The sequence below is a fragment of the Rhipicephalus sanguineus genome, unplaced genomic scaffold, assembly GCF_013339695.2.
Source record: "Rhipicephalus sanguineus isolate Rsan-2018 unplaced genomic scaffold, BIME_Rsan_1.4 Seq812, whole genome shotgun sequence".
In the NCBI taxonomy this organism is placed as follows: Eukaryota; Metazoa; Arthropoda; class Arachnida; order Ixodida; family Ixodidae; genus Rhipicephalus; species Rhipicephalus sanguineus.
The window spans coordinates 23,489-50,889 of NW_023616042.1; the positions used below are offsets into that span (position 1 = coordinate 23,489).

A 27,401-nucleotide genomic window follows, 5' to 3' on the forward strand; every position below is an offset into this window, starting at 1 on the left:
AGGCGAGAGAATCGTAGGTTTCCTAAAGTGAACGTATGCAACGAAGTTGTCTGCATTTTTTTTCTTCAGCGTACACCACTTTGTTTTGGCGTCTGTGTGTTCTCTCCTCACATTTACGTTGCTTTGCACACGGTGCGCACAGCACCCAAAAGAAAAATAAAAGGTACTACTGGTACTACTAGCTACATGATCAGTAGCGCCTCTGCCCCCTCTGCTTGAGCGCTCTATCTGTCCAGTTTGTCTCACAAGTTCCGGCAAATCCGGCAGTTCCGGTCGATCGAAGAGGGCACTTCGGCAAAGATGGCGACCTCGAGGCTGCTCAAGGGTACCGCTATTCTGCTGCAAAATGCGGCCAGGAAGTCGTGCGTAAGTTGCTCGAACCACTCAGCCTTCAAACGTCGAGTGTACTTGTTCCTTTGAGCCACTGCTTTAGCGAATCTTCGCGATTGGACTCGCGTAACCCGAGAAAAGTTCCGCTCGCTGAGGGGCCGCACGGCAATGTGGAAGCCGGGTTGACCTTCCGTCCGTGACCGCTTTGCGTTTATTCGAGCGACGATTTGCACGCCTATGCGGCGTAAGCTTGTTGCATTGTAGCGAGCTCTCGTGTGGCCAGAACGGGTTCGGAGATTTAGTGCACCGCCCAGTTTCACGTTCTAGTTTCGGGCCATGCTGGCTGCGAGTGTAAAACGGAGCAGGCCATTCATAGGAGCACGAATGAGCAGTGGGATAAAGCTGTGCCATCAGATCAATGGAACGTGACATACACGATTTGTGCTTTAATTGCATTCGGTACAACCGCACACGTGTGCCTTTTACGCTGTACGGGGTTTTATTTCAGAGCGGGTTCAGGTGAAGTAGCTGACATCGCGAAATATGCTGCGTTCTCCGAGACATTGTGAGAAGTAAATGCGAGCGAAAAAGGAGCAATATCTGGAAATCTCGATGATGTAGTTTGCTTTCGGTTACTACCTTTGGACTCGTGCATTTGAATGTGAACATGAGGTTACGGTTACGTTTCTGATGCCTGATACGAAGTATTACAATGCCGCGATTTCGCTGTTCTTGTACGTAATGTAGTAGTGTAAGACTATTGGAAAATCACTACAAAAAGAGCGGAGAGCTCGAAACTAGTCTTCATGTTCCATTCTACTGCTTTAGTAGAGTCCATTGGTGACAGAGGATACCACGATCGGCGACCAAAGTTCATACTGGCTAGCACATCACCACATTGAAACGCCTCACGATTGGCACCCTCGGGCTGTTCACACCATCATGAACACATAGCCTAGGCACCATTGTACGCAGACGTCACTCTTTAGGTCAGTGCAGTTTCATGACTGCAGCCATGTAACTGAGAAATCGAACGATGAACAACTGAATTGAAACAAGTACTTTCAGACCAACACAACCATTTGCAACAGACTTCGTGGTCGTGCAGCCTTTGCAGGTCATCGGTGCGAATGTGTTCCAAACTTGTGTGCTAGGTTCTGATGTTGTTTGCCAAGAAAAAGGACATGCTCAAGTAATATGTTATTATTTATCTAAATTACACATTCACAGGGCAAACGACAGGGACTAAAAATAAAATTTAAGCTGGATAAGTGAAACAATCGTGTGAAGCAGGCTACGTCAACTGATTCAATGCATGCCGCATGTTTACACAGATGTCCTTTCTTGTGAAAGCGATTAAACAGAATTAAGTGGAAGTCAATGCTTTCTTATCGTAGCTGGCTTTAATTTGTTAACGTATGCTTGGCACTAAAGTACGACTCAAAATCACCAACTCGTCAAAACTCTCACGAGACTTAACAAATATGGGGGGGGGGGGGACCTGGTTATAGATAGCTTTTGCGTAGTTAAGGGCCAAGCACAACAAAACTGTAGATCGCATGAAACACAGTTTCAGATGGTGCTGATATAGAGGAGCCTCTGTGCAAGGTTTCATGTTAGAAATACGAACGGAAGCGTCGTGGAAAGCCAGAAGAGATAGCTGCTTTCACACTACAACTGGAAAAAAAAAAAACATCTGCGTCTTTACTGCTTGCTGGGGTGGGGGTATCCGTGACACGTGTGTGAGCTAGGAGCCCAGTCTCTTGTGTGCATGGAGCAAGAAATGTTTCTTGCTCCGTACCTGTGTGTGATTTCAGAGATACAGGGCCACTGATCTTGGAGGTGAGGGCCCTAGACGTACCACGCAGCGACTACCACCGGTTCCACGCATTGTCTTCTTGGATGTCGTTTGAAAACTGCTGACGAGAGAACTATATCATTAATAGCCATGCGGCCTTGCCAAGATAGCTTTAGTGCTCTAGCAAAACTTGTGTTTGGGCAAATTGGTTCATACTTGATGCAGACATACGAGCGCTATGGAACGGGGACATAGACAAGAGGCACACAGGACAGGCGCTCTACACTGCTCACTGACATTGTATATATTTAATGAAAGTGGAATTTCGTTGCAGTTTGCCGACAGTGCCTGGGCTACTGCACGCAGTACCCCTGCCTCGTGGGCGTTATTTGCAAAGTGCTTTCTCTTGCTGTTTCAGGTTCCTCACCGCCACATGCACCACCTGGCGGCCACCAGCTTTAGTCAGACGCTGGTGAACGTGCCGGAGACCGTGACCACCACCCTGGACAATGGCCTGCGGGTGGCCACCGAGGACTCCGGCAACCCTACGTGCACGGTGGGCGTCTGGATCGACGCGGGCAGCCGGTACGAAAACGAGAGGAACAACGGTGTCGCCCACTTCCTCGAGCACATGGCCTTCAAGGTGATCCCGGTTTCCATGCACTGCTTTTCTTAATCCTGTGACAGAGATTATGGTGTAATTTACGGAACACAGGCTGCAGCTACATGTGACGAACACCGATACCGTAACAAATTATCTGAATTTACTTGTTTGCTTACATGATAAGGTAAACAAGTACATATAAAACGCAGAGCTTGCCTTGCGGTCTGTTGGATTTGGCTGTGCTCTTGGAACAATTCTTCAAGAGCATATCGCGTCGTACCACATGAGTTCATGGGTGTGTGGAGCGTGCCTTGTAGTCCACAAAAATAGAATGAAAGCACAGTGGTAAATGAACTGTGTCTGGTATGAGCCGTTAAATTCTTTTCAACGCATGCACATGCAGGAATGCCAGAGCTATTTTCATAGTGCAGTAGTTGTAATTCTGGTCGACCGATAAAGATCACTCAATTAAATATGGCGTAGTGGGCTAGAAGCCTCTAGTGAAGCTTCCTAACAACCACCCAGGTGCCTGACTGTCCTGCATGCTGTTAGGTTTTGTTTCGCTCATAACACTACACTCCTATGCTGCTTAAATGCGGTCACAGAGTCATCCCAATGTTATAGTTTGGGGCTGCTTTGAAAGCCATGCAAAGTCAGTCCAGAGCTTCTCTGACAGTATTGGTCACTTGTTTGTTTTACCTCTAGGAAATGTGTCGCGAAATGGTTCTCGTATCCCATTCTTCGCCATGTCGTGCAGGGCACATCCAAGAGGTCACAGGTTGACCTTGAGCTGGAAGTGGAGAACATGGGGGCCCACCTGAACGCGTACACGTCACGTGAGCAGACCGTCTACTATGCCAAGTGCCTCTCCAAGGACCTTCCAAAGGGTGAGAGAGAAAAGTTGAATTCATTTCTTAGGTGTTGCGTGCCAAAACCATGTTACGATTTTGAGCCATGTTGTAGTGAGGGACCCATGATCAACTTTGACCACCTGGGGTTCCTTGAAGTACACCTCAATCCGAGTACACAGGTACTCGCCATGGTGGTCTAGTGGTTATGGTGCTCGACTGGTGACCCGAAGGTAGCGGGATGAAATCCCGTGTGCGCCGGCTACATTTTCGATGGAGGCGAAAATGCTTGAGGCCCGTGTACTTCGATCTAGGTGGCCGAAATTTCTGGATCCCTCCACTACGGCGTCCCTCATAATCGTATCGTGGTTTTGGGACGTTAAACCCCAAAAATTATTATGAGTAGACACTAGACAGATGTTCTTGCATTTCGTACTTATCGAAATGCATCCCCTGTTGCCAAGAATCAAACCCATGTCCTCGAGCTTAGTGTAGCGACACCATACCTGTAAAGCTGCCATGGCGAGTAGAAGACAAATTGATAAACTTTCTATCACTGATAGAATTTTCTAGCTTTCTGGAACGTGGCTATAGTGCTGGAAAAGACGAAGACGTGAGCATGAGCTGCACTGTTTGATACCCCTACAACACAGCTGGGGATGCATTCTTGAAAGATCACTTTCAGAGATCTTTCACACTTTTATACTGTCATTGTATTGAGGTCACATGAGTGTTGGGTATGGCTGCCAAAGAAATGCTCTTGTTTTCAAAAGGGGCTCGGTGAGGGGACCTTGATTTTCTAAATGGCAGCAGTTTCCTGTCTTTGACGTGTAGCTGCAGAGAGCTGTGCATGCCTTCCCAAATTCATTGGCAGTTCATGTATTGCAGCTGTGGAGATCCTGGCAGACATCCTGCAGAACAGCAAGTTTGGTGAGGCCGAGATCGAGCGCGAGCGCGGGGTGATCCTGCGAGAGATGCAGGAGGTGGAGACCAACCTCCAGGAGGTGGTCTTCGACCACCTGCACTCGGTAGCCTACCAGGGCACCTCCCTCGGCCTGACCATCCTCGGACCCACCGAGAACATCAAGTGAGCCTCATCGTCTTCTCGCTCCTCAAGTGGCATATAGGGCAGTGGTCAGTTCAGTTGTAGCACGACGACCACTGACTCAACCTTGATTGATGGTTCACCATCATCATCATGACAGATGATGCACTTAACATGTCCAGCAATTTTCGTGGTCCCTTGAAGTTCCAATTAACAGATTCTACTGTAACTTGAAGCAGCAAGAATATAAAAAGATGGGAACGAGAACCTGTTGTTCTTGTTCAGCCATAACAAAACAAGCCAAACGGCGTTTGTGGTGTCCTGACTTCTTTCTTGTGTCCGTGTTTGCACGCCCTGTCTTTTTAAAACAAGTCTGTCTGTTTTCTTTCTGCTGTCTTCATCTGTTCACACTGCTTCAAGTTACTTATATCATTGTTTTTGTGCCACATCATTACAAAATGAGTTTCCAAAAGTTTTTCTTTTGTTTTTATCAGCTGTGCATTTTTGTTTTTACCAGTTTCTCGGAAAAAATTCAGAGATTGTGAATTTTGCAGTGTTCATGTTTTCATTGACACTCGTGTTCTGTTCAGCTACATGTCCAAACAAGTAGCAACGTAGCACTGTAGTAATAGGTGTTGTCATTCTTCGAGGAGTAGGTCAAAAACGAACGAGTAACCGCATGACACCTGCGAATTTTGCTGCAAAGCTTTACTGGTATTCTCTTATATTGCATTTTGTGGTTGAAATGATTTGAACAAAGACGTTAGACAAGTCAAGGTGCCCTGATGTGGCTCCCCCCCCACCCCCTCCTCGTCTCATCTGCTTATGTACAGATGTACAGCACTCGTGGATCGAAACGTGAAAATTTAAGGCTAAGCTATGCAGATACTTTCGTTTCCAGCATCTACAGTCCGTGTCACATCGGCGTAGTTTTCACTCAGAACACCTACATCAGAGCCAACATTACCTTTAGCGGCCAGATTTGAAGCGACATGACGCGACTATCACGAGCAACTGCTCATAGCAGTCGTTATACTAAAAAAAATAATAAATGTCTCATTTAAATCCTTGAGTGCTGTATGTATCAATCTATGTGGCCAATAAACTTGGCTCATGGCACTCTTTTTGTTGTAACTCATTTGCAGGAGCATCCAGAGGCAAGACCTGGTTGATTACATCTCTCTTCACTACAAGGGACCGCGCATCGTCCTTGCGGGAGCTGGAGGTGCCTGAATTTTTTATACATATATGTTTTTATTTCTGGCATATTTGTGCCCATAAAGAAGATATAATAGTGAATGACCAGTGGTGTTATGCCTTTAAAAGTTGTAGGCAAAAGTAATGGGCAGCAAAGTGGGGTCCTAGTTGGGGTGGTAAGCGGAAACGTACATTGACAGTATTTACTGTACTCTGTAGTGCTTTGCTGACCGACATGTAAACGCTGCTATTTTGTTTGTTTCTCTCGTATTGTTGCGACGTGTCTTTTCTTCACAACTGCTTATGCCTCTCGAATTAGGTTTTTTTTTTTCTGACTCCTTTTCACAGACTTGTACCGTGTACAAACAATGTTTCCACATCCACTAGAAGTCACGAGGCCACCAATATGAAATATGCTCATTAGGGTGTACCCTTTAACAGTGGACCGTACTGTACATGAGGTTGTCACGTCCACTGCTGGCCGTTGATCGGCAATGAAGCGTTGCACGATCTCCTTTTGACTAATGGTTGCCTGTCTTAGCATTCTGCGGAGGTCCCCTCACCCATCGTCTTCATTCTGGTGGTTTTGCACAGGCGTGAAGCACGACGAACTGGTCAAACTGGCCCAGCAGCACTTTGGTTCGGTCAGGACCGACTACGATGCCAAGGTGCCTCCCGTGGAGCTTCCCTGCCGCTTCACCGGCAGTGAGGTGGGTTTGATGCGGCTGTTGTCACTTTCCTAGCTGCTGCTGCTGTTGCTTACCAGGCAATGTGCTTGTTGTTGTCTCGTGGGCATTGCAACTTGTCGAATGTGGGGTTCTGTCGCAGGTTCGGGTGCGCGACGATGACATGCCGTACGCACACGTGGCCATCGCCGTGGAAAGCTGCGGCTGGGCCGACCCAGACAACATCCCCCTCATGGTGGCCAACACGGTAATATGAGCATTTTGTATTATGGTGTTTATTATACAGTCGAACCTGGATATATGTCAAATGTGAAGGAGTTCATAAAAGAGTTCTATATAAGCGTAATTCAATATACTAAAATATTTTATATATCGAAAATATATTCGAGGGAATTTTACAACTGTTCGATATACACAGTAATTCAGTATATGCAGGTTCAATTGTAGATGGTTTTTTTACATCGCAGGTAATGCTGTGTTGTAAGACCAACTTTCTAAATTTCGTTTTATGTGAAACAAAAACGTGTATGTGTCATGACATTCGACGTGAGATTGTCGTATAGTTTTGTCTTAAGATATCACAATGCATTCAGATATTCAGATTGCTGAAAACACATGATGCAACTTGTTGCCAATAGCAGAGCATGTGAAATAACTCGTCGTTTGAAAGTGCACTCGTAATCGGACTGAAAGCAATGTGTGCCATCGTTTTTGTGCTGCGAGAACTCGCTATCCATGGTGGTCGTAATCTTGTGATGCAAATGGTGATTATGCTTGCCAGGCTGGATCTATGTCATTGCAAACACAGTTTTAGCTTCATATTAGATCGTATCACATGAAGATTTTCTTGAAGAATATTTTATAGAAATAAAAGCACATTTTAGAGTCTGATAAATTGTGCAAAATTTAATTGTGAGCTACTGTTCTTGTGTTAGAATATCCCTGGGGCAGGTAAAAAATAGGTGTTTTGACGGGAGATTCACTGTTCTTTAAAAACTGCAAAAGTTGGGCGCTTTTGCTATTGGAACTCTATCACTGTGGTCACCATTAGGGTCGAGTGTGTGTAAGACAACCAGCCAAATTCGAATTATCTGGAGAAGGCCAATTTCAGGATCAAATAATGAAAGTTTGGTGCCATATGTAAATGCATGGTGTGCTGGTTGGGACTGTCAGATTGAAGTAGTTGGAAAATCAAATTAACTAGAGTTAAGTTAATAAAAGTCTACTGTAATACTTGAACAAGGTAAAACTCCCGCAAATTTAAAGGCCAAGAGCTATCTAACATTTACAGTAGACTCTCATTAAGCGGAACCTGAAGGGACCAGGAAAATAAGTTCCGTTTAACAGGTGTGCTGTTTACCGAGAGAGGAGCAGGGGTGCAGAATCTAAGTATGAAACCAATCATATTAGGGGCGGTTGCCTTTAAGCAGCAGTTCTATTTAAGAAATTTCCATTTTCCGAGAGCCTACTTTACTTGGATCAAAATTTCTGGCTCCTATGGACGGCCTTTTTGGAGCAATAGCTCAACTCTTTCAGGTACAACCCCAGAAAACACTTGGTTCCTTGAATCTGACCTTCAAGCGAAGCCAAGGTCATGCCAGAATCTCTGAGTTGCATCAGCACTGCGGAGAATTGTTTGCACTTTGTCCGCTAGGTGGCACAAAGTTTTTGCCAATGAGGTTGTGCCGACGTTTCTCCAGCATATTATCGTGTTGATCACGCGCTTTGTTCCACGCACCTCGCGTATTGTTGCGACGTCGGCCAAAGAGCTTCAGCAAAGTGCCAGTGCGATGAATTTGTGAAAACGAACAGTGGCTCAAGGTCAGTCTATCGTACTGACACCGCCAGAAGGGCTGGCTGCATCCAAGTTCACTGTGTGTTTGCACTGACAACACTGAGCAGCTTATGTGTATTGTCTTGTGGTGCAGTAGTTGCTGCTACAGTAGCAGCCCACTGCCTAATACGAGACATGCAATGATGTTAAATCTCTGCAAACCACTGGTCTCGTCCTTTCCCAAAGCAAGCAAAACCGAGCGATCACTCAACAAACTAGGTTTAACCACATTCAATAATGGCAGTTTTTGAGAAAAAGTCTCAGCGCATTGCTTCTCGCTTTGTTTCCCCAAAACGGTGACATAATGCGACTGCGAACACTAAGCTCACGGGAAGGCAATGCACATGAAGTGACCAACCACCTCAGCTCGCTCATCTTTTGCACCCGTCTTGCATCGCACGGATGAACCACAATATTAGGAGTGCCAGCCACCTGTGCACTCAACCACTACAGCTGTTTCTGGGTGGAGCAAGCATGGGCAGGCTGTCTAAGGAAGGCAGCACACACTTTCCCGAACCATGGTGGTAGTTGTTTCTCTGTCCCTTATATAATGTGTCTGGCGCTCTTTGGCCATAATTGGCACTTGCACCATAAGAAGACACATCAATCAAGCAATTTCTGCATCCTACACAGAACGTTGCATCACTCGGCATACTTTCATTTGAAATGTCTTAACGTTCGTTGAAAAGAACTGGAGAAAGGAGCATAGCTTTGCTAGAATGCCGAATACAGCGCATCCTACAAAGTGCGATGCGTGTCATAGATTGGCGTGCTGAACCTTCCTCCCTCCGCAGCTCATCGGCAACTGGGACCGGTCGCACGGTGGCGGCACCAACGTGTCGAGCCGCCTGGCCGCGGAGTGCGCCGCGGATCCCGACAACCCGTGTCATAGCTTCCAGTCGTTCAACACCTGTTACAAGGACACGGGTCTCTGGTGCGTCTGCTCCCTTACTTTCTCAACATTTCAGGGGGTTGGTTGGAAGTGTGTGTTGACATGCTGTAATGGCTTAGAGACTATGGGCTTGCACAATTGAGTAAAAGGCTGCAGATTCAATACTCCGCCACTGTGGCTGCATTTCAAGTGGGCGAAATGTTAAAGCACCCGTGTGCTTTGATTTGCATGCAACTTCGAAGAACGTAAGGCGATTTAAAATTAATCCGGAGTCCTTTACTGTGGTATGCATCACAATCATATGGTTTTGGCATGTAAAGCTGCACAATACAACTTTTGGCGGGCACCCAGTTTTCGTAAAAAAAAAATTACTGCTACCTGGTGATGGCTACCTGGGAACTAACTCTTGAAATGCTGCTGTACGAATGAGTTACGAAAGAAACACGAATTTTCAATGAAAATTCTGCAAATTCAGACGTTCTTGATGCCAGAATTTAAAGAAATGTCTCCATTACCGTTTGCTAAAAGGTACACAGAACTTGAAATGCTGAGAACCAGCATCTTGGCTGGGCACGATGATTCTCCGCAATTGGGCGGCTGCCAGAAAGAAACGCTTAAGTTGTTTTGTTCTGGTGTAGTGTTTGTTCCAAGGCTGGATTTATGTGTGTTTATAATAGAAAATGGTTGGTTCTTTATTGAGGAGAAAAACGGAAGGGCAGTGCCACTTTCTGAATTATATGTGCCTTAACTGCAGTTTCAGTATATTAGCATGACGTGACGAAGTCACATTTTCCTTTTTTTTTTTTTTACGCAAATGTGTTAGTCAAGTGAGTATGATGGATACAGTGCTGTGGTCAAAAGAAAACAGTGTTTTGAGGTTTACACAGATCCCTTTATCACATGATTAATTATTTTACTTTCAGTTTGTTTTGACCATGGTCATTGGCTGACTTCATTCTTACCCAACCATTATGTCACCTGACCATGCTGCATTCTGCTGATTTCTTCAGCAAATGCTGTGGCAATCAAGTTGGCACTTATGAATGGCTAGGCACTAGGGATAGTACATTTGAGGTTCGAAACCAAGTGAATGTGAATTGTGATTTGGTCGAATAATTTTGAATTGAATAGTTCAAACAGTATATATATGACATAAAAGAAAATGGGCATTCTTGTCATGACCCAACTCACTTGCGCAATATTTTTAAGCATTGGAACAAGGCATGTGCGACTGTCACTTTTTTGGTTCGAAGTGAAGTGGAAGCAACCTTGAATTGTAGTACCAAGATTTGAATAACAGTAGGGTGTTAACAGTAGCCCGTAGAACAAGCTTTTAAACTTTTAGAGGGTGGCTTCGCGACAGTGCAGATTTCCCCTGGAGGAGTAGTTTCACGGCATAGCAGCCGCGCGGTGCAGTGAAATCATCTTTACAGGGGGTTTACATGCGATCAAATATATGTCTACTTGTTCATTTCGAATACTTTAATATTCATTAGAATATTTGAAGGGCTCGAATATTCGCCCATGCCTACTTGGTGCTATGCAAACACATCCAACTGCCTGCAGCTCTCCAACTAATGAATATGCTTTTTCTCGTCACCCAGGGGTATCTACTTCGTGTCTGAAGGTCGGGAGGAGATGGACTTCTTCGTGCATGCCGTTCAGAGGGAATGGTGAGTGCAGATGTGTGTGCACTGATTTCTACCCATGCTGTCGAGCTGCTTAGGCTCCAGTGATATGTATTCCGGTTGAGGTGGGCCGAGTAACACAGATAAGCTTTATCTGTTGAAGCATTGTTGATGCAGCCTTATTGTAAACATGATTCACCAAACCTTTCACATCTTCGCAACATCAGACTGCACTCATTACGCACTTTATTTACTCGCATAATGATCGCACTTTCTTTTCCCCTAAAAAAGATGCTGTGAAAGACGAGTGAAAGGTGTTGCGTACACTGTGATAGTGGACGTCCTAATACTCTGCACTCTTTTGTCACCAGGATGCGGATCTGCATGAGTGCCACCGAGGGCGAAGTCACGCGGGCCAAGAACCTGCTAAAGACCAACATGTTGCTGCAGCTGGACGGCACGACGCCCATCTGCGAAGACATTGGCCGGTGCGTAGTGACTTCAACATCTTGTTTCTCATTGTGTCCCTTGCCAAGGTTTCACCATGGTAGCTTAGCAGCAAATGTGCTGCGTTGCTAATCATCGGTGTACAGGTTATAAGCTCAATTCCTGGCCATGGCGGCCGCATTTTGATGGCGACAAAGTGAAACATCATTGTGCACTTATGTATTCAGCTGCATGTTAAAGAACACCAGATGGTAGGGTTTAGGCTAATGAAACCCCAGAAATAATTTTGTCGATGCTGTTTAAAAGGTCAGCTGTTATAAAATTTCCCTTTGTCTAAATTCACAAGTGAGTAGTATGTACCCCTTCATAAAATCTCGGCAAGGCCGCAGGGCAGGTAATGGCACAGCTTTCTTGTTATTGCCCTTCAAACATCACCTAAGCATACCGCAAAAATTCGGAATGTAGGTCTGGCTGGAATGTATGTCGACCCCCCCCCCCCCCGGCCTGCCTTCCATATTAGAAGTACTGAAAATCTGAAAAAATGTACATGGAACGGCTGGAGTAGAAAAGTGCCCTTACTTTGAAACAAATGCAATTTCAAATGCTGCGCAGTGCCAATGCCATTTGTGGACATGTACGTTTACACGCTGGTTCCTCATGCCAGACGGACAAATAAAAATGGCTCAAGCATAATAATATAAAATGTTGACTATGACTTGAGAAAAGCCTTTGAAATGCACCCTTGTATGTCCAAAGTGCACAATGCCTTTCATTCGAAAGCACTCGGAGGTCACCGGTAGCAATCATGAACACAGCTCCCGGGAAACTCCATAGCGGTTATCTCTAGCTCTGGGTATGCTGTGGTCTGGCTCTGGAATGAAGCTTTCTTTCTATTGCTGCATGTCGTGATGCGATCGTTCTGCGTTGACCAGTAGTGAATGCTTCCCTCAGATGCTCCGAACTCGCATTGTGCTGCCAGATTTCTAGGTGGCTCTGTGAACTTGATCAATGTTTTCTTGAACGCTTTGTTGAGCTGTCGTCGGCCTCCGCTTGTTTTCACTAAAAACTAAAGTGGGAAAAAAAAAAGCAGCCCAGAGCCCAAATGGATGCAGAAGAGAACAACAAAAGTGTGAAATGGTGCCGCCCAACGGCACAAAGCTGGTAGTAGTAAACAAAGCGACACCAACGATGGCGAGGCAACTAAAGGAGGTGACTTTAGTTGCCCATAGTTGCCAGACTCCCGTAGTTTTCCTGCCAATGACTGGTATATAAGACAAGAATAGATTTCCATGGCATTCTTTTTGTTGTTGTTTTTGTATTCGACCTGTATTCTGGTTTTTGCTGTACATTTGGTGACGGTTGCGATGAAATGTGTCCATGCACACAACCTCCGAGATGTTTCAGCACCTCCTTGTGTCAGAATCATGCTGAAGAACGACGCATTCTAGGTCGTACCCTTGTCACGTGTTGCTTCTGGCAAGCAGTAATGGCAGCGTTTATTATGTTTTTCAATTTTGGTGTCAAAAATTAAAATTTTTGTGAGCTTTTCACAATGTTGTCTTTTCGTGTCTGAAGTTTCGTTGAGGTTGACCTCTAATGTAATCTCGTAACGCTTGTCGACTGTGGGGGACAGTGTGCAAGTGTTTTGTACATCATGCAATAGATATGGCAACAGTGCCTTGTCACCCACCCCGGTGGTCTGGTGGTTATGGTGCCTGACCGCTGACCCGAAGGTCTTGGAATCAAATCCCAGCCGCATTTTCAATGGAGGCGAAAATGCTCGAGGCCCGTGTGCTTAGGTTTAGGTGCACGTTAAAGAACTCCAGGTGGTCAAAATTTCCGGAGCCCTCCACTACGGCGTCTCTCATAATCATATCGTGGTTTTGGGACGTTAAATCCCAACAATTATTATAAAACAGTGTCTTGTCAAGCTTAACTATTGTTACGACCAAGTGGTTCCTTTCACACAGACAGGAAAAAAAGCAGTGGATTCTTTCACTGTACGCCTAGAAAATTACTAGCAGCTAAAGAACAAAAAGAACACTACTGCTTCGTAGAGCATTCTTGGAAACAGCCTCCTGATTACGGAAGCACAGGCACATTGTACACGCTGATGCTTGCAAGCCGGTTGTGATTTCTTTTCTCTGCTCACCGTTTGTGTGGAAGAGAGCTGCACCGCTCACATCTCGTTTTTGTTGCAGACAAATGCTCTGTTATGGACGGCGCATTCCCCTGCCTGAGCTGGAAGCAAGGATCGACGTGAGTGCTTTGAAATCACCTCGGCTACTTCGTCACTTCTTTAGATTCACGGTGAAATCTCATTGAACGAAAGCTGAAGGAACTGGGAAAAAAAAATGTCTCATTTAACTGGCCCTTGAAACTGCCTTTTATGGATAGCATTCTGTATCGAAAGCAGGCATTAAAAGAATCTGGTTCTTTCTGGAAAAAAAAAATTATTTAGGTCTTCAGCTGCCAGTTGTTCTTATTGAATAGAATTTGACATATCTATTTGGTCCCACGGCGAGATACGAAGGTTTTGTAGGGATGTGCGAATAGTCAATTTTACGTTTGAAGTGAATTTGAAGCGAATAGTGATTTCGTTGAATAATTTCAAATTGGATAGTTCGAATAGTATATATCACATATTATAAAGAAAAAAAATGAACAGATTTGTCGTGACCCAACTAACCTGCACAGTATTTTTAAAGATTTGAACAAGGCATATGCGAATGTCATAAGCCCATATAACAAGCTTTTAGATTAAAAAAATGATTAATCGATGTGAGGGTAATATGTTCATTTGCCCGTGAAGTGGGGCTTCGCGGCAGTGCGAATGTTTCCTTGATAGATGTTTTCATGGCATAGCACATCTACGCTGCAGTGAAACCACCTTTACAAGGGGGTTACATGCGTTCTATGTACGGCTATTCCTTCATTTCGAGTGCTTTTAAATTTCGAATAATAATAATTCGAGTATTAGAAGTGCTTGAATAGTCAGCCATGCCTAATGTTTTCACTTAGATGAATCAAGTTTTTTTTTTCTTGCATTACTGAATTGGAATGTTATCCAATTGAGTGGCCCATTTAAGTGGTAATGTCCGTTTGAACTGTTTTCATTTTACTGGAGTTATACCGTAGTCCAACTCTAGAACGTGTCTTCCCAAAAGACGTCTGTCACGGGAGTCTTAGTTTGTAGTTACTCAGGTGATGCTGATGGTTTTGCAGCGTAAGCTGTTATGAGTTCACAACAACAGCCGATTCTGGTGGCAGTGTCGTCCTTCGCCGCTGACAGTGCCAGTCACAGTTATGACGCACAATGAGAAAGAGCTTTTTTTCTCTGTCAGCCTTAAATTGTTCCACATGGTTCAGATGTTTACAGACTTTGTTATGCCCATCTCGCAGGCGGTCTCGGCACAGACGGTGCGGGATGTCTGCACAAAATACCTATACGACCGTTGCCCTGCTGTTGCCGGCGTCGGTGAGTAGACGGTGTCTCACAAAAACAATAGGCTGCAGCAGATTCTTTCAACTGTGGGCGAAATACTCGGTTATTCGAATATCTATTTGAATCTAACGCACTTTTAGTTTTTACAGGTTAAGTGTTTGAGAATAACGGCCACTTGATTCGATAAGGATACAGTAGCGTAGTGTTTCTTCGGCTTCCATCTTGTCGATGTGTGTTTGTTCAGGTTTCTTTTTTTTTTGCACCTTGATGCCTACTATAACCCTTTGCAACAAGCATAATGATGGACTGACTATAAGTGCGTGAAATCTACATAATTTGGTGCTAAGGTTGTGGAGATCAAGTTTACAGCAAGTGCAAGTGTTAGAATAAACTAAAGTACACTTTACAACAATTAATTGTAATTGCCACGTAAATAATGATCTAATTATTGTACTGTTGGTCATGCTATATTTTTTCACTAACCGAATTCATTGACCCACTCAAATTACATGCAATAGTTATCTGGTGACAGCAAGCATTCCTAACAAGGTAAAAAATTATATTTAAATCCCTGACGAAATGTCCCATCTCTAACGTTTATTTAAACACAGTACTGCCTTCACCAAAGTCATTGTGAGTAGCGAGATATTTCAACCAGAAGTGATATAAAGGAACTTTAGGCGATCCAAGTGCTTAGTTCACCATTAGCTCAGTTTTTGTGGTCTCTTCCTTGCCTATAATGCACAGACATGGCAGAAGTAAGCCAGTAGAACAGACTGTTGAGCTAGTTGGTCTTGCATTTTAACCTTGACCTTGTCTGCCTCGTCTTTGTGTCCGTATTTATTTGCACTAATGTCACTTTCTTAAAAAAAGGTAAGCCTCATCTCCAAATGAAGACGCCGTGTCGCATAGGGATAACTGTAGCAGGCTGCTTGTCTTTGTCAGCTAAACACTATGAAACTTGCCGAAGTTACCTTCACAGAGTCTGTAAATCTATTTACACTTTAAGCAAGAAAATGTTTGAAAGGTGACGCATGTACAGGCAGAAAAGTGCTAGCTTCTTCTACTTTGTACGGAGGAAAAGGGGGAATGGTATCGGAAGGATTCAACGAGCCGGTGATTAGATAGCGGCATCCCGAGCGAGCCATCCGTTGCTGTGACGGTAATAAAGTGGCAGCGAAATAAACGATTGCGCTTTGTCATCAAACTGCTTAATACTTGTGAGGTGACGCGCAGGTTCCGTTTTGCTTCGCAGACCAGAGATGATCTGGCGACGCTCTTCCACCGCTCCGCTGCGACCCGATCTTCGTGTGCATGCATTCTCAATTCCATTTCAAAACTACACATGTTTAATGTTGCCATTAGCGGAAAAAGCGTTCTTGTTCCCCTTGGGAAAGCTAACAACGTAAGGAAGCGCGTCTGCGGTTTAGTTCGTTGAGAAGGTGGCATGGCTACAGACTGCCGAGAAGGCCAAGTTCTCCTGCACCAGTGGGGTTTTTTCTGCATGAAAATTGATCCTTTGGCGTAAATAGTTGACAAAGGTGATCGCAAAACTTCTTCAAACTATACACCACTATTCAGGCTGCCACGTGACACGTTTCGCAGCTGCAGAAGTACCGATACAGTCCGACGTTTCTTCCTATGTTGACATGCAGCCTGGAGCACTTGCACTCCAGGGGGCTGCACAAAGACATCTGTGGTAAATCATAGAGGCTAATAAATGTCCGAAACCCTGCCAATATAAAAAGCAGAGGCCCGAAAGGTTGCCTGCTGACAAGGACACTAAATAGTATTATAGTCCTGACACACTTTAGTATGGGGGTCATCTGAAACCAAAACTTTGCAGCTCATTTTCTGAAAAGAGTTATTTGTGCCTGCTGCTTCACTTGTGGAAAGCATTGCACAACAATGCCTGGACCAATCTTGATTCCCTTTGTTTTGTTATACAGTCGAACCCACTTATAACGATCCCACATATAACGATCTATCGGTTATAACGACCATATTTGGGTGCACTTACGATTTTCCTATGCTAACCATTGAAGCTGCGTCCAGATATAGCGAACATTTTTCAAAGCCTTCTACTTTTACAACGAACACTTCGGACACGGTCGCGGTAAAAATATGGCGCATACGAAGCGAAAAAAGGTTAAAACATGCCTTCTAAAGCGTGACAGGGGCGCGCGCTCGCGCATGCCCCGCTTCAGTTTACTCACGACTAAGATATCCCAGATCGGTGAGCACCGCACGCAGATTTCGGACGCTGCGAGCGAGGTCGCTCACTTTCCAGGCGTTTCTTCAGTGGTAGAATGGCAGTGAGGGGGGGAAAAAAATAGTAGGCACCATGAAGCCTTGCGGTCAGCTTTCGCACGGTAACCTTTCCTGACGCGGTTCTCTGCAGCTATACGACCGCCTGCGATGAACCAAACAATGCCTTGGAATGCAAGAAGGCATAAATGCAAGAAGTGATAACCGCGATAACTTTCCATCGCATAGAGGTTCACTGCGTCCCTAAACTCGTCGACGCCACAATGTGCCGCGAAAAGTCGTCCGTCTTTTCGGTAACGGCAGAGACCGGTCGATCGGTGATTACGACTTCCGCGCGATTGCGGCGATGCCTTCGCGGATAAGCATCAGAAAAGAGCGAAGGCGAGGTGGCGGCCGTCGATGAACGTGCAGTTACGACTTATAGCCGACAAACCTTATATCACAGTCATCTGTAGATATCTGCTCGGCTGCGCGTGTGCGTATTCGCAATGCCCACGAACTATAGGTGGCGCGCCGTGCTTTTCAATATGGCGCCAGGAGGAGGGTCAACCCGTTTGTTAGCATAGGAACAGATAGGACGTGCGGACGTACGGACCGTGCCACTTTCACCGGATGAAGTCATGAGCTGCGCTGAAATGGATTATGAGACTAAAATACTTTCCCAAACCATGGAAAGTGCTATGTACTCGCCACCTAATTATTTGCTGCGAAGTGAAAGGTTGTATTTCAGCTCTGTTACCGTGCATAACGATGCTTTGCGAAATGCTGTGCGTGCTACATAAACCTGTATGAACTAGAATTGACGTATGAGCTGAACGTACTCCGAGGTAGTACTTACCGAGCCTGCCTGATGGATTTGCCGCACTAGTAGACCGCCATCGAGTAGCGCCATCGCTGCTGCGCGTGACGATGGCTTGCAAACATAAAAGTGTTTTGTGATAATACCCCGTCGTCATTACTTGCGCAGTCGAAAACGCGGAGTTACGTCTTCAACGGAACACAAGCATTTAACATGCCATTCAGTAGCGCTTGTGTCACAGTCATGCTGAGACTCTAGCCGGGTGTACTTCACTCGCATGTTGCAGGTTCGATCAGCACGATCGAAACGTGAATATCGAAAAGAATGCACACGTGTGCTTTTCGCAACGTCGAAGAAGTTCGCCGAGAGGCACGGATTGTGGCCGTGACTGCACGTTCCATTGCTCTAACCATTTCGCTTCGTTGGTCGAGCTCGAGCATGTTGGCAGCATGCGGCGCTCCATAATATCCACAATAATTGTGATACATGCAATGCACAAGAGGAACTATGCTTTTATTTTGATCTCGCTCAATGATATTATACATTAAATACAATCAAAGTGACTTACGAGCGTGAAAGAACATTAACGCACGAGGGGACGTGAAGTGCAACTCGCTCCTCGTGAGTTAGCAGCTGGTGGTTCATCGTCGCTGTCACTCTCGGTGCTTTCACAGTCTTCTACGTCCAGTGAAAAATCCTCGTCGTCAAGATAGTTTCTTTCTACATCACTGCTGAAAGCAATCTGAAGAATTTCCTCCGCCAAACGACTTCGACCACTCCGCGTCACCACGTTTACAATTAGACAGACGTCTGGGCGCGGAGAACGTTTTGCTCTCAGACCGGTCAACAAGCAATCGCTTGCAGTGTGCTGCCACCTATCAACAAACGTACAAAATAAGCGGCGCAGCGGTGGCTTGGAAACCCAACACGCTGGCGAAGGACGGCGTGGATGGAAAGCGTTCGCTCCACGAAAGGCGTCGAGCAGACGCGTCCTCGAATGATTGAAACATTGCTCGCACGATTCATAACAGCGGTTTGCTGACAAAGGATAGATGCCCTATTTTAATGCATCGCCAACTTGAGATCGCTCAGCTATACATGAGCACATCGCGAGCCCGCGCGACCCTCCCTCCACGTACAGTGTTATGGGACTCATGCACTACAAGAAACACTGACCAATTATATATGCAAGTAAAACAGGGTGAGCTTCAACTGAATATGTCAGACGATAACATTTAACTTACCTACGTGGCTACAGAAAGCTTCGCGAAGCTGATAGTATCTGTGTACACTGTGGGCTAGCATTGAAAGCGCGAGTTGCCACGTATTTTCACGAAAACTTCGCGTCTCGCAAGAACGAATCAGATTTCTCGTGTCCCGGAGGGCCCGGTTTGTTCACTGATGAAGGGAAGATGCAAAGTCGTAGTGTTCCTTTCTTGCCAACGCGTTAACACTGAGGCTAGCACAGCCGAACAAAGGAGCGACTGCACAGTGCCGCCATTTTGTCGTCTACTAACCCTCCTCGAGAGGACGCTCCTGAATTCCGCTCGGTGGCGCGACAGTCTATGGGCATTGCGAATACGCCGTACACTGCGGATTGACCGGCAGTACGAGCGCGCCATGCTGCCTGCCGTTCGCAAGTTCGCCGCCGCCGCGTCGTGCGAGACCGCTTTAAAGTGCGCGTCGCTTTGTAGAAACGAAAGTAGCTCGCTGTTGTTGAGCGGCGCGGGCACCGAGAAACGTCGATGCACTGACAGCGAGAATATACTGCGTGTTTGACTAGGTCACAACTCAAGTGCGCTGCGCATCGTCGTGCAGGGCCGCGAGAGTATCGCGGAGACGTCGAGTGCGTGTTGCTTGCAAAATGCTTGTCTTCGCCGCGTTGAACGAAGAGTCTAGTCGCCGCACCCGTGCACGGTCCCGAGTGAAGCAAGCACGAAGAACGTACAAACGCGCGCATACGGCATACAGCAAGCGGCCCGGCAGTGACTCCGCGACCCGAGTAGGCGACGCGCTGCACGCAACTAGCCAGGGATGATCGGCTCCACGTCGCGGTACCGCGCTTCGGTGAAACGGTGTCAGCTAATTGCAAAGGCGGTTAATTCACTCGTGAGCACGCAGTGGGCGTCGCTTCACAACGCGAAAAGGCTTAGCTTGTCACCGAAGGGGTTGTTAGTACTTTAATAAAAGTGCACAAAGAAAAAAAAACGGCTTGGCCGCTAAGCGTACGTTTTTAAGGGCGATTCCATATACAACGAACTACTGATATAACGACCACTTTTCGCGACACTTTCGAGTTCGTTATAAACGGGTTCGACTGTAATTGATTGACTTTGTTGTACATAAGGACATTCTTCAAATATTCGTTGTGACTTCCGTTATTTTAGTATTTCACAATTACTGCACCGTGCAATTCACTGAAACACAGTCGCATGCATGAATTGTTTGGCAGAAAATTATTAGGGCAGTAAAAAAAAATATCTAACCATGTGTAGGTGTATAAACATGTGAGCAAACAAGGTAGTTCAGCCCCCTAGTATGTCCTTGCTTGTGGAAAGCCCTCCTGAATTCTTATAACTTTTTATAAAACAAAAACTAGTCGTGATATCTTAACAAAAATTTAATTGTAGAGTGTGTGTGCAAAATTTCAACACTATGCCAAGAAACAAAAACGGTTTAATAGGGGTGTGCGAATATTCGAAATTTCGAATATTTTTCGAAAAGTGTTTGCTATTTGATTTGATTCGCACCGGAATTTGACTCTTCGAAGTATTTGAACTTCCAGAAGATATATGCAGTCAGTGTCCGATTTTTTAGACTCCTTAGGCCACGAAATCGTCCGAAAAATCGAGCAGTGCGGAAAAACGAATTCATGCTTTTTTATTCCGTTTAAGCGGTCGATTCGCCACAGCCACTTTCGAAATGGCTTTAATGCCTCCCAGTACATTTGTCAGGCATTTTGGTGTGTGCCCAGGCTCTCGTGAATACATTCGGTACCTTCTGCGAACCCCGCTTAACTACGTGCCACCCGCCAGTTGCAAATTTTTGTCTCATGATGAGCGCCGCTGATAACAGCAAAGCGCGGAATAGATTACGGCTCCCTCGCATGGAGCGCTTGGAAACGATGACGCAGAACACAGACTGGCGGAAGAGCGGACGACTCGTCCGGCTTTACCCAATGCATGTGCGCACAGCTCCGAATCTCTGCCGGTATGCAGCATTTGCTGCCGCGTGAAGCCGATCGTTCCTAGTTGTGTGCAGCACATCGCTGACTAAGCTGACGCCGTTGCTGTCGGGGGGGCTTGCTGTACTGTATGCACGCATTTGTCATGAAAGTGTTCGTGATGCTCACTTCGTTCCTGACCGCACACGGGCGCGGCGATGGCGAGCTACTTGCGTTCGGGAAGGCAACGCGCCTGTGCGGCGCACTTAGTGGTCTTGCACAGAGGCAGCATGAACGGTGGCACGGTGCGTTTAGGTTATACGCACACCACTGCACTAGGCAACATGCACTACTGAGCAGTTAGCTAAAGATGCTTATCGTAGGAGTTGTCGGCGATTAGGCTGTACTGGCGCATTTGCCGCCTGCCATCATCTGTGCATTTCCGCTGCCTATCCGTAAAGACATCGCTGCACTGCGCCCCATTCAGATTCTCGATATGCTTCACCCCATCACACTGGCATTGCAGCAAAGCTGCCTTTCAGACTCTGCCACGGCCGCAAACGGGTCGACTTGCGAAAGCACTGGTTCGAACCTACGTGATGGATAGACGCTGCTTTAATTAATGCCATTTCGGACCTGAAATTTGGGCAGAAAGTCCGAAAAATCGGTGCCGAACAGTTTGAGCGTCCAAAGTCTCAGATGTTCTTATATATTGACTGTATGGGGCAGATTAGGAACTCCGGATTTGAAGGGAGTGCGCCAGTGTCCGCCACATCAGATGGGCCTCCACAGAAGTTGGAGGAAGAGAGGTTGAGGAAATAGTGTCTTTTCCTTTCACGTGTAAAGTATTATCCACACCACACTGGTTGCACCAAATCATCTAAATAAATACAATTTGGCCTCTGCATTGCCTCATCCTTGATAAGACAACTAGGGAACACCACCCCTCCAGCACTTCATTAGCTTAGCCAAAAGAAACGCTTTCATGTTCCTATCTCATAAGAATATGTGCCTGGGGATCCTCTGCAACTTTTTTTTTCTGTAATTTCGCTTTGAAGTACTTGAAAAATATTCGAAAAATGTTTGATTCGATTCGCTCTCATACTTTAACATTCGAATTCACTTCGAACCCAAAATATTGCTATTAGCACAGCTCTAGTTTTTAATAATCCCCTCATTGCCCCTTAATTGGCACAGTGTGAAGCAACCTTCCTTATCAATTACAAACAATGGCATTCTTATCACAGTTCCAAGCAGGCTGTCTTATCAACTATGTACAAACAATAGCATTTGAAATTGGCACAGTTTGAAGCACACTCTCTTATCATCTACAAACAACAGCATTTGTAATTTGCACAGTTTAAAGCAGTCTGTCTTACCTGACGGCAAACAATGGCATGTTTAACACAGTTTGAAGCACACTCTCTTATCATCTACAAACAACAGCATTTGTAACTTGCACAGTTTAAAGCAGTCTGTCTTACCGACGGCAAACAATGGCATGTTTAACACAGTTTGAAGCACACTCTCTTATCACCTACAAACAACAGCATTTGTAATTTGCACAGTTTAAGGCAATCTGTCTTACCGACGGCAAACAATGCATGTTTAACACAGTTTGAAGCACACTCTCTTATCATCTACAAACAATGGCATGTTTAACACAGTTTGAAGCACATTCTCTTATCAACTACAAACAACAGTATTTGGAATTGGCACAGTGCTAAGCAAGCTGTCTTATCAACTACTAACAAGGGCATTTTTACACAGTTCCAAACACATAGTCTTATCAGGGATGAACAACATTAATTGGTACGGTGTCAAGGAATTTGTTTTATCAATTACAAACGATGGTGTTCTTATCACAGTTTTTCCGAGCACACTGTCTTATCAACTACGAACAACACCATTCTTATCACAGTTCCAAACACACATCCTTATCAGTTATGAACGACAGTATCACAGTGTCTTATCGACTGCAAACAATGGCAATGTTACCGCAGTTCAAAGCACACTGTGTTATCAGTGGCGAATGACAGCATTGTTAATTGGCTCAGCGTGATGAACACTGTCTTATCAACTACGAACAACGGCATTCTTAATTGGCATTGTGCCAAGCAAACTGTCTAATCGACTACAAAGAGTGGCATTCTTCACAAAGTTCCAAACGCACTGTTTTGTCAACGACGAACAACAGCATCTGAACGACGACAGAGTTTCTAGCCCGTTGTGTTGGTACCTGTAGTAATGGATGGCCGACTTGTTGTCCTTGCAGGTCCCGTTGAGGCGCTGACGGACTACAACCAACTGAGGAGCAACATGTACCGCATCCGGTACTAAATTGTTCTGCAACTGCACAGTTCTCTTGCCGACTCTTGTATAGTAGCGTTTGGTGTTTCGCCATCAATAAAGTTGTTCCTCGGCCCTCGCGAAAGCTGTTGTCACTTTAATGGCCTGCTGTGTCTCAGTGCTGTTCTGTACTTGCTTCAAAAGGCCTCACTTTGGAAAGCACACTGGTGTGTTCTCTACCCCTTTCTTTATTTGTCTCACTATGTTAAACTGTCATCACAGACAACACTCATTTGACAATCCTTTCCCAACCTGTGCTACGCAAACAAAATGCATAACACTGGGCAGCAAACGTTAGCTACGCGATTACATTATCCTTGCATTGAGGGTGATTTCATGCGAGCAGGGAGTTGAATAAGAAAGACTACAGACCTATATCGACAGTACTGTCAATATTATGGCAGTTCAGGCAAATGTTATCTATGGTTTCAGAATGGTTGCCTATTGTGCCCTACTGTGTTTCCTCATGGATGAACTGTGCTGTTGTACACCTGGGGGTGCATGTTCTTAAGGTCTCAGTGATGTGCTGCAACTGCTTTGATCAGCATCACCTAATGCATAGCATTTGACTCGATGCATTGGAGGAAGTGTCAAGTTTACGTTGCTGGAGCGTATAGGCACTGTGCACTGACCAGAGGGCGCTGCGTGCTCTCTGGTCAGTGCACAGAAAAGGCAAAGGGAAAGAGGAATGCTGCAATTATGAAGCACAGAGCTTTATGGCGATACAATAGGTACGAGGTGCTTCGAGGGCTGTGGAAGGGTGTGATGGTTCCGGGGCTTACATTTGGGAACTCAGTGGTGTGCATGAAGTCAGAGGTGCAATCAGGAATGGATGTAAATCAAAGGACGGTGGGCCGCCTCGCGTTGGGCGCGCACGGGAAGACGACAAATGAGGCGGTAAAGGGTGATATGGGATGGACAGGCTTTGAAGTGAGGGAAGCGCAGAGCAAAATGAGATTCGAAGAGAGGCTGAGGAAAATGAAGGAGAGTAGATGGGCAGAGAAGGTTTTCAGGTATTTGTATAGAAAAAGCGTTGACACGCAGTGGAGAAAAAGAACTAGGAGGCTCACCAGTAAATATACGGCTGGCAGTGCGGGCGATATGGCACAAGGAGCATTAAGCGGAAGGTCAGAGAGGCGGAGAGGACTTATTGGATGACAGCGATGGAAAAGAAGCCGGCTCTGAGTAACTACCGAAAAGGAAAAAAACGAAATAAGGAGGGAAAGGTTTTACGATAATTCAAGGGGAAGCGCTTTACTGTTTGAAGCAAGGTCGGGCTGCCTTAGAACGCGTAGTTATAAAGCGAAATTCAGTAACGAAGAAGAACAATGTACATGCTGCGGGGAACTAAGGAAACGATGGAACATGTACTGATTGAATGTGGCGATATTCACCCAGGTATACGTGTGGGCACGAGTCTACATGAAGCCTTGGTTTTAGGGACAACAATGGAAAGCTGAACACGCCCGCGATAGAAATAAGTAAGAGACGGTTAGAGTATTGGTGGCAGAAAAGTAGAGATAAAGTACAAAAATAAATAACTGGGGAAAAAAAAAAGGTCATTCTGCCTTAAGAGGCAGAGAGATGGACCGTGAATTTATATTTTTTGGTATAATAACGTAGATTTAATCAATGTAGATAAGGCATTAGGACAACATGAAACAAGGAAGTTTATTTTTTTTTTCTTTCTTTTTTCGCCTTCGAGCCTGGTGGCAGACATGTCACCGCCCCGTTATAAAGGGGACGCTCATAGCATCCATCCATCCATCCATTACAGCCCAGTAACGCCATCATTGGCCATATGGAGTGTGCAGAAATTTAGAAGTGTGTGAGTTCCTGCCTCTAGTTTGGTCATGGCTCCACCTGCCCTGGTGGGGTGAGACAAGCTGTACGCTTTTGCCTCTAGTTCAGCCATGGCCCGATTTTGCTTCTTCCACATGCTAGCCTGTGCATTCTGGCACTGCTATCACTCATGGAAAACTCCGCCAATGATCTTACACAGTCAACAGTTTACCAGTATTGTTTTTTTACAATTACCATTGCCACTTTTCTCCCACCTTGTCATTAAAGAGACACTGACAGAAAAAACCACATTTTATGTGTACCGCATACATATTGGGATGCTTGTATTGAGATGTGCTCAAGAAAGTGGGTTAAGGTGTGCACGAATGTCAAAGATTGCTGGCCTACTGGAACCAACTCTGTGTGGCACTGCAATGAAGAGCCAGTAAATGCAACAAACGATTTCTTACTGAATAATCAAAACTTGGATGCTTGAAAAGGAAGGTTCTGAGGGAAGTGGTTTGCTGCGACAATTTTTTTTCTTTCATTTAGCGTGTGAGTGCGAGAAGCAAGGCGTTTACACTCGGTCAGATATTGGCTAAGTCCACATTAGCCGATACGTCGGGATTTGTGGAGAAACACCCTGACTTCCTCTAATACCTCCACGAGTAGAACGACGCTGCGACGGCAGCGCCACAAAGAGGTTGATCATTTCTCTATGCCACTACGAAACCAACGAAACAACGGCAAGGGGGCCGAAACTGCCGAAACGACATCTTTCATTCCTCTCTGCGTTGTGCGTGAACGGGGTGGTGTACGGTGGACTGGCCCACGGTCAGCGCAGCAAAACCGATGGACCGTCGGCGGCCCGTAACAGCTCTCCAGCGCACGGCTCGACAAAATTGATCCTCATGCTTCAGTGCCGGACTAGACGAGTGTGTCTGGGCGCCCGAAAACGAAACCCTGCTCGCGCGTGAATCCTCGATAGGGAAAAAGCAAGGCCATCGTGTTCGAACTCTTTGGAAGGAACACTACGCTAACAACGTAACGACGCCACTTCGGTCTCGCCTCCAAGAGGCGACGATGCGAGGACACCTCGCCATGACGACGGTAGCGTGACAAACCTCGAGTAAGTTGTGAAACTTTGTCCCGATCGATTCGAGCCGTCCAGTTTAAGAACTTGCGAACCCGAGCTAGCAAAACGCGGAGGAAGTCCCGGACGAGCTTGAATCGTTCCGTGTGGTGACACATCCTACGCGATAGCCGCCTCTCTTGCCTCGTTCTTTCGTGACGCTTTATCGCTCGTTGACTGCGCGGCTGGCGCCTTTGACGCGAGTTAAGAAGCGCCTCGCCACGCCCTTGCGCTGGTGCAGTAGCGAAAAAGAAATGCAGTGACCGTCGATCACGGGCTTCTTGTGATCCAGTTTGTGTGGGCGTCTGTGCCTCATGCAAAGTCAACAAAAACGCAAACGGCGCCGTACCAGCCCAGCTGGTTTCATTTCCTATTAGTTCAGTGTGACCGCGGCGTCGCTTGGTAAAGCAAGAAAATTCGGGAGTCGCGCTTTTAAACGACTTGTTCGTGCGCCGACACTGACCCGGCCTGCGCTGTTTCGCGAGTGCGTAAGACTACACGTAGAAGACTCGTTTCGGTGCAACACTCGGATATCGCAACTGCAATCGCTGCAACGGTAAGTTACGTTAGCGTGCGTCACCAGCGCATTTCCGTTACATATATCCTCCTAGCGATGAGTGTACAAGGTGTTCAAAACATGTAGGTTCCGTAACTGGTCAGGGGCAGGGTCGCTGTGGAAATTGGGCGCATCCCAAGATTCTTTAACGCGGTGTTTTCAGAAGATAAAACAACAACAAAAAAAACGCGCTGACACAAGCTCCTCATGCCCTTCACAAAGTGCGTCATGCGAGTTCGTTGGCTTTTTGGAGTAATCTGAGTGCTTAAGAGATGAATACTCATCGTTTCCTCCCATCTCTTCGAAAACACTTGAAAAAGACTCGTGTGATCGCCACACCCCCCTGATGGGGTTTGTAATGTGAAACTTTGAAGCCACTCATTGATTAAGTTATAACTTTTAAGGGTTTCATTCTGTGCCTTCTATAGTTTCCCAGCTTCCTTCAGTTGTTTTTGGACGTTAAACCCCAGATATTATTATTATTACAGTTTCCTTCAGTTTCTTACAGAAGCTTCTTGTTCTTCAAGTAGCGCTGTCACACAGGCCAGTTGGTTTCGAGATTCCTGGTTCATTTTTACCAGCACTGAATAAACTGCGC

At 45.8% G+C, this 27,401-nt stretch overlaps 1 protein-coding gene across 1 annotated transcript; it reads left to right on the forward strand.

The window, feature by feature from the left end:
- Positions 1-210: 210 nt before the first annotated feature.
- On the forward strand, positions 211-23,410 carry LOC119378381 (mitochondrial-processing peptidase subunit beta). Its single transcript, XM_037647544.2, has 13 exons — positions 211-366; positions 2,547-2,771; positions 3,490-3,619; positions 4,469-4,667; positions 5,771-5,850; positions 6,417-6,532; positions 6,651-6,755; positions 9,137-9,276; positions 10,839-10,907; positions 11,234-11,350; positions 13,511-13,568; positions 14,712-14,787; positions 23,260-23,410. The coding sequence occupies exons 1-13, from the start codon at positions 301-303 to the stop codon at positions 23,322-23,324; spliced, it is 1,446 nt and encodes a 481-aa protein (XP_037503472.1). The 5' UTR covers positions 211-300; the 3' UTR covers positions 23,325-23,410.
- Positions 23,411-27,401: the final 3,991 nt, after the last annotated feature.